At 41.3% G+C, this 19,013-nt stretch overlaps 1 protein-coding gene and 1 long non-coding RNA gene across 5 annotated transcripts in view; one reads left to right on the top strand and one right to left on the bottom strand.

Annotated features, from left to right (window-relative positions):
- Positions 1-7,909, bottom strand: part of LOC124988729 (uncharacterized) — a 31,016-nt gene extending 23,107 nt beyond the window's left edge. Inside the window, exons 1-2 of the long non-coding RNA XR_007109479.1 lie at positions 7,736-7,909; positions 4,124-4,195 (exon numbers count right to left, since the gene is read on the bottom strand). This is a non-coding gene — a long non-coding RNA (uncharacterized LOC124988729). The remainder of the gene's footprint in view (positions 1-4,123; positions 4,196-7,735) is intronic.
- The window catches only part of Ccdc170 (coiled-coil domain containing 170), a 79,305-nt gene continuing 67,987 nt past the window's right edge, over positions 7,696-19,013 (top strand). For 2 of the 4 annotated variants that reach the window (XM_047558456.1, XM_047558454.1), the window contains exon 1: positions 7,697-8,251. In XM_047558456.1, the coding sequence (XP_047414412.1) occupies positions 8,009-8,251 (243 nt within the window). In that variant the 5' untranslated portion in view covers positions 7,697-8,008. Of the gene's footprint in view, positions 8,252-19,013 lie in introns of all 4 variants that reach the window. The other 2 variants (XM_047558455.1, XM_047558457.1) reach the window with 2 other exon arrangements.

Here is a 19,013-nt window from a genome sequence, read left to right as displayed (position 1 = left end):
GTTATCCGACATGTCAAAATGAGAAAAAAAGTTAAAAATGGATTTTGGCTCTCATGCTTTTAAGAGCTCATTAAATCATGTTTGATTACTGTCACCAAAGAAAAGTATTTAGAGATAATAAACTTGCCTTCAGTGGGAACAGTTGCTCAGAGAGTTGAGAATATTGGGAACAGTTTCACTAGTCAATAAGAAAACAGAGTGAATGATTTAGAATGTTTTCCTTTGGCTCTCGACGAGTTGACAGATGTTAATATATTGCCTTATTGTTGTTTTGGAGAAGTCAGTACCAAGATTGAAATGATTGAAAAGTCTATGTGCAACAATGACAGGTGATCACATTTTCAGAGAAATTGAGTTGGTACTGAAGTGAAATCTGATGAGTGGACTCTAATGAGTGGCAACTGATGGTGACAAAAATATCTTGGACACAGAAGAGTTTAACTGGATAAATTTAAAGAGCATGTGAAAATGAAAAGTCTCTGGTTAATCATTGTGTTACTTATCAGCAAATTCATCCCAACAAGTATATGTATTTATTGTGTTATTAAGCCAGTAGTGTCAATGTTGAACTTAATTTGTTCTTGTGGTCCTAACCTTTGCCACTTCTATGAACTTTTTCTAGAAAAAGAAGATGAAAATCCTGCCTTACCTTGTTGCACAGCATTTGATAGATCAGCAGTGGTAAAATTTTACTGGAATTTTTTTTTAAACTCAGGGATGAGTTCAAAACAGCCCTCAATCACTATTATCAAATGAATGGCTGAATGACTTTGGAAATTAGTCTTTGCTGTAGTTAAAATTATAAGATAAAACAGCACTAAATGCAAAACTTATACTGTCAAAGTCATTTTGATAACTGCTAGTATTGTTTGAAGTGCAAATAATGTAGAGTTTCTTAAACATTTCTTATGCTATCACAGTTAAAAACAAGATTTTAAAATTTCATTATCCCACAAATATTTAGCCCTCAATACTAAGGAAATTCCCATATTTCAAAATAATACACTTAACTGTGCCATTGAGGAATTTCCATCTAAACTTCAATTGGAAGTAATTAATTAATCTGCAATGTAATGGTATGCTGAAAAGCAAATATTAAGATAAAAATCTAATATAAATTGATGAGTGCTTCAAAGTAATTGGTATGCTCTATTATAAACACATACTGGTGAACTGAAATCAGTATTTGTCAGTACCCATGTTTATGACACTTTCAAAGATGAAATAGGTAATTTTCATTATAGGTAAACATTAAGAGTTGGACATATGTAATAAATGTGGATCCTAGGAAAGATTTACTTAAGCCCCAGTTAAGCAAACTTATTCACTCCACAAAGGAATTCTATTCTCATTAGAACTGTATTTTAAAAATGTGCACTCAATTATTTTTATTGTATTTTGAATTTCCTCAATAAAAATATGAAAATCTGTTTTCTCTCTTGGAATATATGTACTCAGGGCTTCCAAAGTCTAGAATATTTACTCTCTGACTCTTTACAGAAAAAGTATGCCAACTCGTGTTCTAGGATGGTGGTTCTAAAACTTGAGTGTGCATCAGAATTATCTGTAGACCTTGTTCAAACATGGATTGCTGGTCCCACTCCCAGAGTTTCTGGTTCACTGGGTATGGGGATAGATCCCAGCATGTGCACCTAACAGGTTCCCTGGTGATGCCAGTATTGCTCCTCCAGGGACCACACTTTGAGAAACAGTAATACGGAACACATATGAGGCTATTTAACAGCCAGACGCCCCATATTTGTTCCTCCCTTCACAATATCCCCTCTTCTGTACTCTGCTATCATAGGAGGACCTACATGGTTTCCGTAATCAGCTAGGTTCAGTTTATTTTAAAGATCATTCTCGAAATTTGACTAGGGTTACCAAGTAGAACAACTAAAAACAAGCACTGAAACCTTTGCAATGTCAATGCAAAATGATTTTTTTCCCCCTCTCTTCGGAGACAGGGTTTCAGGAATCCTGATTTTTCTTGAGCTTGGTCTTCTAGTTGTTGGAGCCAATGGGAGGCTGTGGCAGGAGAACAGGGCAGAAGGAGAGGGTGGTCTGGGTACTTAGACCACCAGCTTCTGTCCGCCCACTTGTTCTTCTTGGGCAGCTCTTTCCATGCGGCCACACTCCTCAAATTCCAGTAACCATATCCTCCCCTTGGTTGGAGGTCTCCACTCTGCACTGTGTCTGCTGGTGTCCCCAAATCTTGACCCAAGTCTGTAAGTGCTCTCTTCCTTAAACTCCTCTGTAAGTCCCCAGCTGGGCACACTTGGTTTTCTGTCAGAGTTCTGACACCACAGGGATATACTAAGTTTCTTTTTAAAAAATTATGTTTGTTGTATAGCAACCAAAAACATTTCTGTAATCATCAAAGCTTCGTTTTTCTTCAAAGAATTTCATAACCTCTTAGATGCTTCCGATGGTACTAAATACAATGCATTCTGATTCCTTCATCTTTTTGCTGATAGCATTATTGTAATTTTAAAAATCATATAAATTCAGAGTAAATACATTTAAAAACTCATTATTTTTTTAACCTAACATTTGACTTGCTTTTTAGAATCCATAATAAATGCTGCAAAATTTTATTTCATTTTTCATCCTCAGAGTTTATAATATAGACAGAATAAAACAAATGCATGAGGCAGGAAAAAATAACAGATTCACAGAGTTTTCTTCCTGTCATTTTGTTACATCTGATAAACTACCTAAACTTTGTACCTATAGAGAGTTTTGGAAAAATCTATTTTTATTTCAGGTGGATTTTTTTTTAATATGAAAACATAATTTAAAAATTATAATTACATGGCCCATGCCTAAATTGGCAGGAAGGACACTTAAGTTCATCACATTCAGTTATTGCATTGTTAAATATTAGTTATTTCAGAGCAATTACCATAATGAAGATACTTGTAGATTGAAACTGGGAACTTAAAGATATCATTCTGTACAATAAACGAACAGCAGATCATATAAACTGTAATGTGAATGTCAAATTTAACCAAGTGACTAATCCCCGTAGAATATAGTAAATTGTTATTCACAGTGGTTATGTTCTGTGAAGTAGCTGTGAACAATGAATTAGTGAATACTGAACCATTGCTTCTAAGGGAAATACAAAGTTAGGTTTCTATGTGCCTCTGTTTACAACATTTTTCATCAACTGGTCAATATATAACTTTATGCAATTCTGTCTAAAGACATCTTATTAAATATGTACTGTTGATTCATTAGCATTGGACTCATTGCCAACAGCACTATAAGCTTGAGTGACGCTCTCTAGCACATGTACTTTCTCCCTAAGGCACATCCCACAGTCCCTGACTGTGACACTAGACAGCACCTCAGCACTGTGCCTGGGACCATTTTAATCAGCAAAATCACCAACAAGGCATCCTTGCCTGGCATCCTTGAGGCCCTGGGTTTGATCCCCGGCACTGTCAATCAAACAAAAAACAAAATCACTAATGTCAAGGTTGGAAATGGAAGAAAAAAAAACCACCGCAAATCACAAAAATCAAAAACCCCACTAATACAAAAAGCCAAAAAAGATCTCAAAAAACAAACAAACAAAAAAATAAAAAACAAAAAAGAAGCACAAACTGGACCACTAATGGACACTTGTCGCATGAATGTTGGAACAAGAATGTGGACCTTTGCTTGTTGGACTTCAGTTGAGGACATGCACATTGACTTACATGGTTCACCTTTACCAGTTTGCCAGAAAGTACTCACTCCCCTTAGAACAGAAAAATATTAACATAGACTGTTCCATTTATCCCTCCAAATTTCACCAACATATTAATACATTTTAAACTTGCAATTCTACAGCTGAAAGATCACTTCAGTAAGGCCATGAATGTATATATATAGCTTTCTGACTAGTTGAGGAAATATTGATTAAAATTGAATTGATATATTGACTGGATTTATAGGAATAAAATAAAATCATAGGTTTAGAATATGTATATTCATCATTCATATTTTTCAAACCTCACATTAACCAGCTTAAATATTTTGAAATGTACTTTACATTTTCCATAAGAAGGATTTTGTTTTTTAAAAGAGCAGTTATAATTCACCTTACCAATTTAAAAGAATGATTATAATTTACCTTAAAAATTGGAAGGTCTTTGAGTTGGTTGTTTTCCATAAGGTGAGTTCTTAGAAGTTCTCTCAACTTAGCCTATAGTAAAGTTATAAAAGGATCACATTTACTTTATGTGTAAAATATGCATGGTTATATGCATGGAAAAAAGAAAGTGGGTCTTAAAGAAAAATTGAATGAAAATTTATGATGGTCCTTAGAAAGTGACACTGATAAATTATTTACAACAGCTATCACAATAGAACCAAGAAGGGACAGGGGATCTGTTTTAGGATGAGTTGATAAAACTGAAATCAGTGCTAAAGAATGATTCGCTTTAGCAAATCATTGCTAAAACCATCAACTAGGGATCAGCAAACAATGAAGACAAGTCTAGGAAAGGAGTGACAAGGGCCCTAAAGACCTTTAAATGCTGTCATTTATAATAGCAGTAGAGTTCAGCGGTCTATATTTCACCAGGTAACTTGGGTTAGATGACTAAAGAATTTGTTTGCAGTCTTTGTTCAGTTCTGTCTTAGTCCATTTGGGCTGCTACACCAAAGTGCCTTAAACTGGGTCATTTATAAGCAACAAGTTTTATTTCTCACAGTCCAGGAAGCTAACGTGCCTCCTGAAGGTGCCAACAGATTGGTGGAGGCCTGTTCTTTACAGATGAATGGTGTCTTCCTGCATAAAGACACTAATCTCATCCATTAGAGTGGAAGCTTCATGACTTAATTGACTCCCACAGGCTGTGCTACTTAATACTATCATGAGTATGAGGTTCCAACATAAATTTTCAAGGACACCCACATGCAAATCATTTAGGAAAATACTTATTTTTTCCTGGTATTGGGAATTGAGTCCTGGGGGCAGCCATACCACTGAGCAACATCCCCCCAACTTTTTTTTTTTTTTTGTGATGTTGAGGATTGAACCTAGGACCTACATGCGTGCTAGGCAAGTGCTTTACCACTGAGCCACACCTCCAGCCCCTGATTAGGAAAATATTTAAATTGAACATACCCTTTCAAACAATCTTTAGACAACTAAATGTCATAGGAGTGGATCCAGTGACAAGCTCGTAAATGCAAATTGAGCACCCCCAAGTTGTTATCTTAGTACAGTTTTTCCTATGAGATACATGTTCGTTTGTAAAACAAATAAGCAATTAAACAAAAGATGGAAAACAGAGTAATAAACTTATGACTCCACAAGCAAACTCTGAAACAAAAGACCCCATGTAGGAACAGACAGAACTTTTCATCTCCCCAGAGCATGGGGGGGGGGGCATTTTTACCTTCTTTCAAATATCCTATTTATTTACCATATATCTCTGCATGCCAGGTTTATCAGTGCATTTCAGGGGAGAGGATAACATTGTAGAAGAATGAGCTGGGTTTCCTGCTTCAGCCTGATGCTCAGGACTGCCTGTTCCACACTGTGAAATATCTGCTCGTGTTCTCCTCTCAGCACCTCTAACTAAAGTTGTCCCAGACTGAACTCTCTTCTGCTTGTCTCCTGCTGTCTCACCTTGTTCTGCCTGTCTGGTGGATCCCAGACTCCATTTGGTTCCTGCCTCAAATATCTCTCCTCACACTCCCATGTTGTATAGCTTCGCCTCTCAGGTGGCCCGTGACAGTGTCCTGCTCCAGCCCCTCTCCAACCCTATCAAGGCCTATCTGCTGTCCACCTGTTCTTTCTTTGGGTGTAGCATTCACAATGCTGCCCTTCAAAGCTTATCAGCCTAAGGGGACTATACTATTTGATACAAATTCAGACAGGTATCCAATTAGGAACATCTCTCTACAGTAAAGATGAAGTTAGGGGATGTGAACAGGGTCACATGGCTGGTGGCTTCCTGTCTGTGTTGTCATTGTAAAGAAAATCAGAAGTCTGTACTGGAGTCTTGGGCGCACGGTGTGTTGCCCACAGGAGGAGCTCTGTGGGAAGCTGGACTGGAGCTGGTTTGGTCGTATCACTTCCCTCCTGGGTATAAACTGCCCCTATACACAGGCCTCCATCCCAGCTCAAGATGCTGTGCCAACGGAGTTCCCTACAGACCCCTCTAGGGTCCAGCCCTCTGAGTCCTGCTTCTCAACTCCCTAGACATCATCAGACCCCGTTATCAGATGCTGCCTTGAAAAGCCATGTGACTCATGTCTTGATATCCCAGAAGGTTCAAAGGCCCTGGGTCAAGGCTAGGCCAAGCACTCAGAAAGAGATATTGTCCTCACACAGAGAAAAGTTGTTTAACAGGGATGTTTAAGATTCTGCTAATTCCTCTCTCCTGTTCTCATGAAGAAGAGATAGGAGGTTAAACAAAGTGACTAGACTCAGACTTTGTGAAATGAAATTATGAAGTAACTGGATGTAGAGTTTACAGAAAGCGACTTCTTCTGGTTGGTTCTTTCTTCTAGGTACCTTGAGTTTTCACTGACTGAGTTTCCTCTGGTAGTGTCCGTTTGCTGAAAATTAAACAACTTTGTAGTGATTCCACAGCAAGGGAAAACTGCCACGGGAAAACATGTTTTCTAAAAACTAGACTATTAATAGGAGATTCCAGAAAGCTTTGGTTTCCATTAGGGACTTTTTTTTCCCCAATGTTGCTTCAGGTGGAAGTGATTCTGGAAGGTATACAACATTAATGTCAAAAGCCATTGTCGGCACCACACGGCACTCCATAAACACGTACAACTTTTATGTGTCAATTAAAAATACTGCTTTTTAAAAAGCCATTGTCAAGGTCAAGAAACTCTAAGAGACATGTAGGATGACTGGATGCAATCTAAGAAAAGCTGCCTGAGTTCTGATACTGTTTCCAACAGTGTGGGATCCAGCAGGGGCTTTAAAGTGCTAAGAAGGTGGTCTCCGTTTTCAGGTTCTGCTACTGAGGTGTGGGGCCTGGGGCGGGTTACTCTGTTCTCTAGGTTTTAGTTTTCTCGCCTGGTGTCTTACTGCACCCTAGTATTTATCAACTCTTGAACAATTTCTTTTATTTTTCCGTGGGGGTTTCTGATCTTAAAAGTGCATTCTTCTAATACTTGCTTTGTAAATCTTTTAAAAAAAATTTTTAGATGTTGGTAGATCTTTATTTTATTCATTTAATTATTTATGGTGCTGAGGATCAAACCCAGAGTCTCACTCATGCTAGGTGAGCGCTCTACCACTGAGCCACAACCCCAATCCCCACACTTTGCAATCTTGTTTCATTTAAGGAGCCGTTAGAACACCTCAAGTAAGGGCACCTGGTTTTCAGGAGAAGCCATGCTGTCACTAACCCTAGGATTACCATTACCTCCATTTCCCTGCAGGGTTGTTGCCAAAGTTAAATGAAAGAAGGCTCACCGAGGCAGGCCACGTGATTTGCAAAGCCCAGTACAAAATGAAACCCCTGTTTAAAGTTTCAATGAATTTGAACCAGGAATTTCAAGACTGGGATCACAGAGCATTAAACTTTGGCCTGTGCAGCCACACAGGTTGCATGCCTGTGAAGCGGCCTTGGAGCTTACAGGCACATTTGCATACACTGGGTGCTAAATAAATGCTCCGTTCACCACTGTTAGCAAGTGCCTACATCTCACGTGCACCCTTAAAGTGACCACTCGTTCTCCCTTGTCCCTGACATAAGGACAATACCTGGAACTGCGCTCACAGTGAAGTCCCACCGTGGGCGCGGACTTCGGTTCCCGCGGACCCCGGTCGCTTTGACGGGGTCGGTTGCTCAATCGCTGCCGCCTGCGGCGGAGGACAGGCTCAGGAGGCTGGGGTCTCCGAGGCCTCTGGCCACCCTGCTCCTGCGCAGCCGGGCGCCAGCGCCTCCCCGCGGTGTTTACCGTTGCCCGAGGAGACGCGTCCGCGCCACCCGCCTGCTCCGCGCTCCGCCGCGCTCGGGGTGTCCGGGGACCTGCCATGAGCCGCCGTGGCTTCTCGGGCTCCAGGAGCCTGGACGCGACCCGCCCCACCGCGTCGCCCGCGCCCGAGGTACAGTCCCAGCTGCCGCCGCGCGCCGAGGGGCCCCGACCCAGCGACCGGCGGCACGCACGCCGCACCTCCGCGCCCCTTTCCTCCCGAGCGTGGGTAGCCTCGGAGCAGCTCGGTCCCCGCGTGGGCAGTGGACCGGGGTGGCCGGATCATCACAGAAATGACGCGCAGGTCAGGAGCTGGCGAGCGCGTGTGTTTTGGGTTGTGCCACGAAGCCTCTCAGGTCCCTTGAAAGGGGTAAATTCGATAGGGTGGCGGCTCCTGCGCTTCCTCCTCCCCGACTCCAAGGAGCCGAGAATTCCGTCTTTAACTTTGGCTGCTTAGCTATTGAGACGTGCTCAGAGCATCCCCCCAGTCGGATGTGGTAGGATTAATGCCGGCTGAGTAAAGTTGCTGACCTTTCCGTTGCTCACCACTCCAGAATATTGAAGTTCAGGTGTCCTTGGATTCATTTACTCACTTAGGCACTGGGGACTTGAAGTGTCAGATTCATTCTCTGTCTGGCTCAGCCTGAGTTAAGTATGCACCTTGGAGCTGGCACTGGATGCCCCCAAGGTATCCTGTATCTGGAGCAGTTAGTTGCCAGAGAAGGGAGAATCCGTGCTCGGTGCTCGGTGGAATTGCTAACCATACTGACTATATGCATCTCTGGAGGATTTGTTAGATGCAAGGCGTGGAGTGGATTCTTCACCATGCTACCAGAATTCTCATGTTCAGCACCTTTGATTGCTGTCTTACACCCCCCACAGTTAGATTTCCCCAATGCTTGACATATTAGTGGAAAAGCAGTCGCGTGTTGTAAAAATAAAACTAATTTTTTCTTCCACTTGCATTTGCATATTTGACACCTTGCCTTTTATCCCAACATGGTTTCCTCCATTAATTAAGACAGACAGCCCATACATAAGCATGTAGTGTCTTTATGTTATTTATGGTATGCCCATTCCGAGTAAATTAGACATCATCATGATGTCTGTAAATGATGGTGATGTAGTTTACTTTGAGCTCCACCAAGTTTCTTTAAACTTGGAATAATTCCTCAGTTTTGTTTTAAAAATCTGTTCTTCATGATTAGATTTTTGGTAGGATGCTATTTCAGAGATATTGCATCTCAGTGCATCACATCAGCAGGTGAGTGATATTGACTTGTTCCATTATTGGTGATGTCCCCAACTGGTAGTATCTACCAGATTCTTCCACTGTAAAGGTACCTTTTCTCCTTTAACAATAGATAAGTAATCATATTAGTTTAATAATCTTATTGATTCAGGTAGAGAATTTTTAGAATAAGTCACTACATAAAGGAAAACTTCCACGAAGTCTGAGATTTTAACGGGCTTGAATAAGCTAAATGGCACTGAGAAAAAGAGTAGAAGCTTTTATGGTAATTAAATTTTTAGTTTACAAAATACTTCATCTGAGATAATCTTAAAATTTAGGTAGGTGTGTAGGCAGCGCAGAAATGTCCCATTATATAGAAGAGGAGATAAATTTCTCAGTTAAACAATGAGCAGATACCGAAGTATCTTTCTTTTGCAAGTTTTCTTTTTCTACCATACTGTATTGAAAACAGGTTAAAATACAAAGCAGTCATCGTATGCACCTTTCTGAAGAAGTAGAGTACTATAAGGACCAAGGAGCCGAAACTAGATATAATCCTGATTATACCTCTTATCTGTGTCATCTGGGCCAAAAATATTACTTAACTTGGGAGACTGAGGCAGGAGGATCATAAGTTTGAGGCCAACCTGGACAACAACCCTATCTCAAAAAATGGGGACTGGGGATGTAGGTCAGTGGTAGAGTACCCCTGGGTTCAATCCCCACTACCGAAAACGAAAGAAAAACAAACAAACAAAAAGCACAAAACAAACAAAAACCACAAGCAGTGTCTGAACTCTAGTGTCCTCATCTGTAATATGGGACCAAAATACTTATCACATAGTGTCGTTTTGGGATTTCACACTCATAATATGTAAGGCACTCCACGAAGTGACTGAATAAGCTTAGTAATATTAGCTGCTGCGATTCTTTGTAACTTCAAGAATTTGCCATGGTGTCAAGACCACGGCTACTACCACAAACACCTGCACTGATACCTTGCCAACCACCTCAACCATCAGTTTACTGAGGATCTGTGGACAGGCACTGAGGACAAAAAGTGTCTTTGACACAGTCCCTGCTTTTAATGAATCCAGAGTTTATGATTGGGAGAAATAGACACATGAAAAGATTATGGATTCATGGTTTCACTCATGAGCCAGGTTTCATGCTGAACTTTCCTCAAAGTGGATTTACCTGTAACCAAGTTACCCACAGAGCTTCACCAGGCTAGAAAATGTCATGAGCACTGAGGGCAAATATTGTGAGATCGAAGTGGAACAGCTCAAGGGTGGAGGAAGAGACTTGCTTTGGGGAAATTTATACATAACTTTCAGCAGTACATAACTATGCATTGGAAATAAGTCACTGAATGAAAAATCCGACTGGGTTAAAAAGTAGTATCACCAAGCAGCATGAAGCTGTCACCGTATTTCAGTGAAAGTGCTTGGATCGGGTGTCAGGGGGCCACAAAACATGGTGGTCTACCACTGTGCTGCTGAGTGTGTTTCCACATACCCAGAGAACCCAAAGTGAAGTGATGTCTTCGATATAAACTACTGTTGGGAAATTGAGTAAACTCTTTACTCTTTCTGTAAAGCAGGCCTAAGTGGAATATCTTTCTGATAGGATCGTTCTAAGAAGCAAATGCAAATAGCAACACCGGCTCTCAACAGTTGCAGTTCCTCAGAGCCAAGGACTTAGAGCCGATCATGTAGAGTAATGAGGGGAGTGAAGTTTATTTTCCTTTATCCCCCCACTATTTCCACTTTTAAAAATGTGTGTTTTAGGCACATAAAACTTATCATCTTAAATCATACATGATTGTGCCCAGTTCGGCAGCATTTAGTATGTTCTTTTTGCTGGGACACCATTGCTACCAGATCTTTGTTCATCTTGCAGAATTGAAACTGTACTCATTAAACAGTAACTTCCCATTCCCCCTCCCCCAGCCCCTGACTATTGCCATTCTTCTGATCACTTTTACCATTCTAGTACCTCACCTAAATGAAACCATATATACTGTATGTGTCCTTTTGTGACTGGTTTATTTAATAAAGCATATGGTCCTCAAAGTTCATCCATGTTGTAGCGTGCATCAGAATTCCCTTTGTTTTTAGGGCTGCATAATATTCCACTGTATGTATAGCTCATGTTTTCCTTATCTGCTCATCTGTCCTTGAACAGTTGGATTGTTCTACCTTGTGGCTTTTGTTAATAGGGCTCTATGAACACAGGTGAACAAATATTTCATGGAGTCTCTGCTTTTAGTTCTTCTGAGTACATACCCAGAAGAGGAGTTCTGTATCATAGCTATCCTAATGGATATGAGGTGATCTTATTACTATTTCTTTTTCTTTAAGTATATATTTTTTGGGTTGTGGATGAAACTTTATTTTTACTTATTTATTTATATGTGGTGCTGAGAATCGAACCCAGTGTCTCACACATGCTAGACAAGCACTCCACCACTGAGCTGCAAACCCAGCCCGTCATTACTGCTTCTTAAACAACCATTTCCTCCCACCTTCCCTCCTCTCATTTGCTCTGTTTTGTTCTTTTCTTCCCCTCCTTTTTTAAAACCAAAATTAAGTTTAAGAAAATATCTTATTCTGATTACATTGTTGTATGAATTTAAGCCAGAAGGTTTCCCTTTTCTAGGTATAAAGAAAAAAACCTAAGTCTTTTAAAAATACAAGAAATTAGAGAAAAAGAAATAGAACAGGGGGAGAAAAAAGAAAACACAAAATGATTAGTTGAAAGCAATGCACATGTATCAGCACTTATGGTAAATACATATGGACTAAATACTCAGCTGATGAAAAGAGATCACTTTTTTTTTTTTTTTTTTGCGGTGTTGGGAATGAAATGCAGGGCCCTGTGCATACAAAGCACATGGGCTGCCACTGAGCTACACCCCCAGCCCTAGATCACATTTTAAAATCCAAGTGTATGCTGTTAATGCTAAGACCCACCTGTTAGCTTTTCGTTGCTATGACAAGATACTTGAGGAAAAAAACATTGAAAGGAGGACAAATTCATTTTGGCTCATGATTTCAGAGGTGTCAGTCCATGGCGGGCTGGTTCCCTTGCTCTGGCTTAGATGAGGCAGAACAGCATGACAGAAGGGCCTGGCAGAGGAGAGCTGTCAGCTCATTACCACCAGGTAATGAGAAAAGGATCAGGGGAGAAGACAGAGCCCCGAGGACGTGCCCCAAGGACGTACTCCCTTCAACTAGGTCGCACCTCCTACAGTTCCATCCCTCCCAATTGTCCACAGCTATGACTCGTCAAGGGACGAATCTACTGATGATGTCAGAGCCCTCAGATCCGATCACTTCCCAAAGCCCCACCTCTGAGCCCTGCTGCACCAGGGACCAAACTTTTAACACACGACTTTGAGGGACATTCCAGATCCAAGCTATAACAATACAGAAGGAAAAGAGTATGAAGGGCTGAAAGTAAAAGTGCCTAAAAATATATACCAGGCAAATAAGAACCAAAGTAAAACTGATTACCATATTCATATAATGCAAAATACTCAAAGGAAAAAAAGGATTACTAGAGGTAAAGAAATCTTCACAAAATGATAAAACTTTCCATTCATCAGGAAGTTGTAACAATTCTAAATGTATATGTACTTAATTACATGGCCTCAAAATATAAAAGTAAAAATTGACAGGAGCTAAAAAAAAAAAAAAAAAGTACAAATGGACACATCCACAACTAGAAGATTTTAAATATACTTCTGTTAGTATTTGGTAGATCCAACCAGACCAAAAATTGGCAAGGGATCCAATGAAAGATTTTGCTAAAGTGCAAACTTGGTTGTTGTAAGAATAAAAATGCATAAGTCATTTGGGATATGACTGTAAAAATTAACCAGTACCTTTTTTCTCTTGGCCCAGGGGAATAAATATCTTTAGACTATGTAATAATCAATTGGATAAAAGCCTAGAAAGTGTGCTTCCATGGTAGGGATTGAATCAGATGTTTTCTACTATGTTAAAGATAGAGAATTATTACAAACAAATGATAACTCTCAAATCGTGTGAAAACTGTGGACAAACCTAGCCTGAAAGACATTCTACATACTACTGGGTAGTGTTCTTCAAAAGTATCAAGATCATGACTAGGGAAATGCAAAATCTAAGTGCATATGGGAGCTTAGGTTGGCTCCTGATCAAAAAGGACCTCAGGGGGGCTGGGGATATAGCTCAGTTGGTAGAGTGCTTGCCTCGCATGCACAAGTCCCTGGGTTCAATCCCCAGCACCTCAAAAAAATAAAAAGAAGGACCTCAGTGGGCTGGGGTTGTAGCCCAGTGTAGGAGCTGCTTGCCTAGCATGTGTGAGGCACTGGGTTTGAGTCTCAGCACCACATATAAAAAAAAATAAAAGTCCGTTGACAACTTAAAAAAAAAAAAAAAAAGGACCTTAGTGGAAAAAGCAATGAAATTGGAATGAGGTCTGTACTTTAGTTAACAGTATTGTAACATTGTTAATTTCCTACTTTTAATAAATGTACCTCAGTCGCAAAAGTGGTTAACATTAGGGGGACACTGGGTTATGCTTTTGCAACTTTTTTGTAATTCCAAATTATTTCAGAATAAAATGTTTTAAAAACAATTGAGTGGTTCATTCATTTACACATTTGACTTTGTTATATTTACTATAACATTTCGTTTCTCTTCCCTATTCTTTGGCTGCCTGGCCTTAGAATGCAGCCAGAGATTAAAAAAAACCTTCAAAAAGAACAGGTAGGGGAGAACTTTTTGAACCTGAAACAGAGTGAGGTGTTTTTTGCATGAATTTGAGAAGATTGTGGGTGTTTACTTAGTGTTGGCAAATAGAATGTGCAGTGTATTTCAAACAATAGTGAATACTCCTTGGTTTGTACTTGAATTAAGTTGACTCATTATAAAGATTTACTTTTTTCCATGTTCAAGGACAACTTAAAATTTTTTAAGTGAAAAAGGGAGTAACATTTGCTACACCAGGAATTATTTATGCTATGTTCTTTTACTCAAGGTTTCTTTCTTTGTTTTCCTTCCAATTTTTCCCTTTGAAATTGTTGCTTTGGTGGCTTTGATCTAAGGGCAGAGAAGTTCAAAGGCATTGCTGAATTGGACCGGAGCACCTCATTCTTTCTCTTACAGATAGGAGCACAGCTATTGATTATGGCTTCTATGTCTACATGAGAAGATATTGCTTGAGTAATAAATATTACTCATAAATATCTGAGTTGTCTCGTTAGTGCACTGGGGAGAGTCAGTCTCATAAAAGTAAATATCTGGATTATATTTCTGAGTGTTTGAGATGACTTCCTTTCCATGGATTAAATTTACCCTTAGATTTTTCCTCTTGAATGAATCTGCCCTATGAGCTATATTCAGAAATGTATTTTTTGGCACATTGTCTATATCTGTCAACATAGTCTAATCTCAATGTCGGTGCAAAGGGGAATAATTTTATGACATTTCCCTAAATCTTGTCTACTTTGGGGCAAAAGAAATGGATAGTTGGATTTCAAAAAGGACATCTGGATGTTGAAATCTCCTCGAGGTTTGCAGTAAGCAAAAGTGAGAGAACTCAGGAGGAAGAGAGACGCACAAATCCAGGCCCAGGGTTGGAGCTTGCCCTGGTCGCTCACTTGCAGACACGCACACTGTCTCAGGCACTTTGTTAGGCACTGAAGACACAGAAGGGCCTTCCTTCAGCAACTATGAAATGTGGGCGGATTTAAAAGCAGGCACTGTTTTGGATATGGACCCACCCTCAAAAAATATATATTCTAGTAAGGGAAAGATAAAAAATTAAGCAGGCAGATAAGGTCATTTCAAGGAGTGGTAAATGTTTTGAAAAGAAATGAAAGCAGGATAGCAAGGTAGAGATGGAGTGGGGTGAAGGGCAGGGTCCAGTTTTAGTAGGGCCGGGGGAGTCTGCCTGGCACCCAGGCAGAGTCCTGAATGATCTGTGAGGCAACATTCTTAGAAAAACCCAGGACAATTATGGTACCTTTCATGGGAATGAGTTGATGCATTTAAGAAAGTGACTTGTTGAATGCTTCTCACTTTGGGGATGGTCGGCATTTCTTCATGACTGGATTTGTGTTGATCATTTTTGGCAATTCCACGTGAGGGTCTGTATTTTCTGAGCATCACATAGTCACTTGCCAATTTCTCTCACCACTGATGTTATAAAAGACAAGGAAAAGGCTGATAATTGACCACCACATGCAATGAATTTATTGTTATTCTGAGGAACATCACTGGGTCAATTGGTGAATACTATGGTGTCACTGTTAAATATTTTGAACTTGACAATGATATAAAAAGGAATGTCATTATTCGTAGATGCATACTGAAGTAAGGCCCTGGTGTCTGTAGATTGCTCACAAATGATTCAGCAATCACAAATACATAAAGGAAAAAATAAAATGCAGCAAAATGTTCTTATTGGTGAATTAAGTGAACAGTATTCTTGAATTCATGGGATTAATCTTGCAACTCTTCTGCACACTGAAGTAAAAATCCATTCAACTGACGTACCAGGCCACAAATGGGATTACAAAGTAGAAGGCACTGTTTATATCTGTTGAGCTTACAGTTTAGTTAAGTAAAGAATAATTGCTAATAAATAAAAGTTACGAAAGGTCGAAGGCAAGTGTGGCTGGAGTTTGAATTTGGGGAAGGCTCAGGAGGGAAGACACGTGGACAAACAATGACATCATGACGCAGGGCCTGGAAGGGAAGCCTTGCCAAGGTTACGGGGCAACGGGGTGGATCCCGATTTTCAGGTGCTGGTAGGACATGATGTTGTGAGTGTGGGTCTCTGGCTGGAAATGTAGACTGGGAGCCATCAGATCCTAGAAGTGGCTGAAATCACCGAAGGGTGTGAAGTAGGCCGGGAGGGTGGTGTCCCGAGTGATGAGTGAGGAGTGTTGAGGACAAAATCCAGCAAAGATCAAGTCGAGTGTAATCCCAGTGACTGGGAGGCTGAGGCAGGAGGATCGTGACTTCAAAGCCAGCCTCAGCAACTAAGCAACGCCGTGAGATCTTGTCTCTAAATAAAATATAAGAAAGGGCTGGGGCTGGGCTCAGTGTTTAAGTGTCCCCAGGTTCCTTCCCCCCAGACCTCCAAAAAGATCAAGTTGAGGGGGGTGAAGGAAGATGAGCTGCGGGACTGGAGAAGCGGGTGCGCAGAAATAAAGGAAGGAGAGGTGCTCGGGGGCACGTAGCGTGGGGTGCCACGGAGGGAGTGTCTGTGTGCTGAATGTCAGAGGGAGGCCGAGTCAGGCCAGAGGACAAAGTATCCACTGGACTTGGTGGTGAGGCCATCTTCTTCCAGGAAGTGAAACTGAGGTTGAGCTTTGGAAGGCGAGTGGGAATTAGTGGGCAAAGGACTGGGCATGGATCTCCACGAGGGGGCTTCTCCTGGGCACAGAGTGTGTGGAGGCCGTGGGGCAGGAGAAGCACAGTCCGCTCAAGCAACTGTAGAAGGCCAGTGTGGCTGAGCGCCGTTGGAGGGGACAGCGAAGTGACTAGAGTGGCAGATGAGGGTGGCGAGGCAGGTTGGGGCTTAGCTGGGGCCTACAGGAGAATCAGCTGATGGGAACCCATTGTCTGTGATCTAGACTTAACGAAGGTCAAGGAGATTGAGGGTCTTGGGTGGGAGAATCCACAGACAGATGTGTAGGAACAGGGAAAAGGGAGACGTGTCGTAAGGCATGGGTGTCTGGCTTGAGTGACAAGGTGATGCTTGGTCTCATTTGCTGAGATGGAGGATGCTGGTGAAGGCTGGCCTTGAATTTGCGATCCTGCCTCAGTCTCCCGAGTTGCTGGGATTACAGGTGTGCCCCCTGCATCTGGCTAGGAGTCCAGTTTTATACACGTTGGGTGTGAGGTGCCTGTGCAGTATCCAGGTTGTATCCAGTAGGCAGTTAGGTGTGAAGATTCTGAGCTTCACAGAGAGGTGTTGGCTGGATCATCTGTATTTGCAGGTCATTGACCTCTAGGTGGTTCTTGAGGTCATTAACAAGGAAGGCTACAGAAGTAAAAGCCTTTCCAGGGAGAGAGAGTCATTTTCAAATGAACATTGAATTTGACCATGTGTTGGTTGGGGTGAGCAGACCCCAGAGGACCCCAAATTTATTCCCTTCATATCCTTTCAGTTGAAGATATGAGGGAATAGATTCTTCCTGTTATAAGCACCTAATAAGAAAATCAATTGTTCATCAATTTATTGAGTGAATATTTATTGGCTTGGAAAGAATTAATCTGAAAGTCAAGAGACCTGAGTATTCTTGAGTCTGAGATGAGCTGGTTTTGTTATCGAGAACACATTACTTGATCTTGCTAGGTTTGGTTGTTTTATGTTTTGCTTTGTTTTGTTTTGCTTCTTTTAAACTTTTTTTTAATGGAAGTTTTTTTCCCCATTCCCACTGCCCCACCCTCCCCTCACTCCCCTCTGCAAAATCCAAAATTCCTTCATTCTTCCCTACCCACCCACCCACCCACTATGAATTAGCATCCACTTATCAGAGAAAACATTCAGCCTATGGTTTTTTGGGATTGGCTTATTTCACTTAGCATGATCTTCTCTAGTTCCATTCTGTTTTGTATTTTATTTCTTTTTCAAAAAATTGAAGAAATATTAATAAACTAATAATGACTTCCCCAATAATTTGAGATATTTATAACAGAAACATGGAGAGAGAGAGAGAGACAGAGAGAGACAGAGACAGAGAGAGAGAGACAAAGAGAGAGAGACACAGAGAGAGAGAGACAGAGAAGAGGAGAGAATTAGAGCACTCTAGTTAAGGGTTAGATATGTCATGAAAATGGCATGAAAATTGTTACACTAAATTGCTGAGCTCTCTGACAGCTTGTGAAAAAAAGAGCAGTGGATTTTCAAGGTAGAAGTTTTACACACACACACACACACACACACACACGGGGGGGATAATGTTCTGTTCTGGTGGTCAATCACGGCAGGTGTTCATGAAAGGGTCCTCTGTGACGCCGTAAGTGGGGGCCACAGCTACAGTGCAGAAGACAGGTGCCAGTGCAGCCACACTGTGTGCTGAACTTAAGACCTTGGAACAGCCCTCTAGTCCTCAGAGGCCCCGTGGTGAAAATAGGAGGATTGATCCCTGCTCCGGACTCCTTGCTAAAGAAAGTGGACGGAGTGTGTATGTTCACATCCTCTGCTTCTCTAAATCCCACACTTAAAGAGGAAAAAGTAGAAAACAGAGTAGGCCAGAGCCCGGCGGGGATGCGCCCACACACTGCATCATTCTGGAACACACAAAGGCAGCAACATCAACAAACGGGAGGGAGCCTTCATTAGGGGTAGGGAAAGGCAAGGGTGAGCCTCTGTTTCCAGGGACATCTGGAAGGTTCTGTGCTTGGACTTGTAAGAAGAAACTGGGATGACGAGTTGATGAATACAACATGCACGAGTTGCCTAAATCCCCAGGCCCCTCAGCTCCCGAGTGTATGTGGATTTATCTTTTCCTGTCCTCTAGAGTTCAGCTGCGGTCTGTTGTGGATTTAAGGTTTGTGTCCTCCCCAAATCCACTTGCTGAAGTCCTCACCCTCAGTGTGATGATATTGAGACACAGGGACCTTGGGGAGGTAGTTAGGTTTAGATAAGGTCATGAAGGTAGGGACCCTAGGATGGGATGAGTGTCCTATAAGAAGATAGAGATCCAACAGAGCTCGTCTTTGTCAAGATAATATGGCCATATGCAAGTCAGGAAGAGAGCCTGCATCAAGAATAACCTCATCTTGGACTTCCCAACCTACAGAACTGTGAGCAGTACATGCCTGTT

The sequence above is a fragment of the Sciurus carolinensis genome, chromosome 7, assembly GCF_902686445.1.
Source record: "Sciurus carolinensis chromosome 7, mSciCar1.2, whole genome shotgun sequence".
NCBI classification, from domain to species: Eukaryota; Metazoa; Chordata; class Mammalia; order Rodentia; family Sciuridae; genus Sciurus; species Sciurus carolinensis.
The sequence above is the reverse complement of the archived record's forward strand: the minus strand, read 5'-3'. Positions and strand labels throughout refer to the sequence as shown.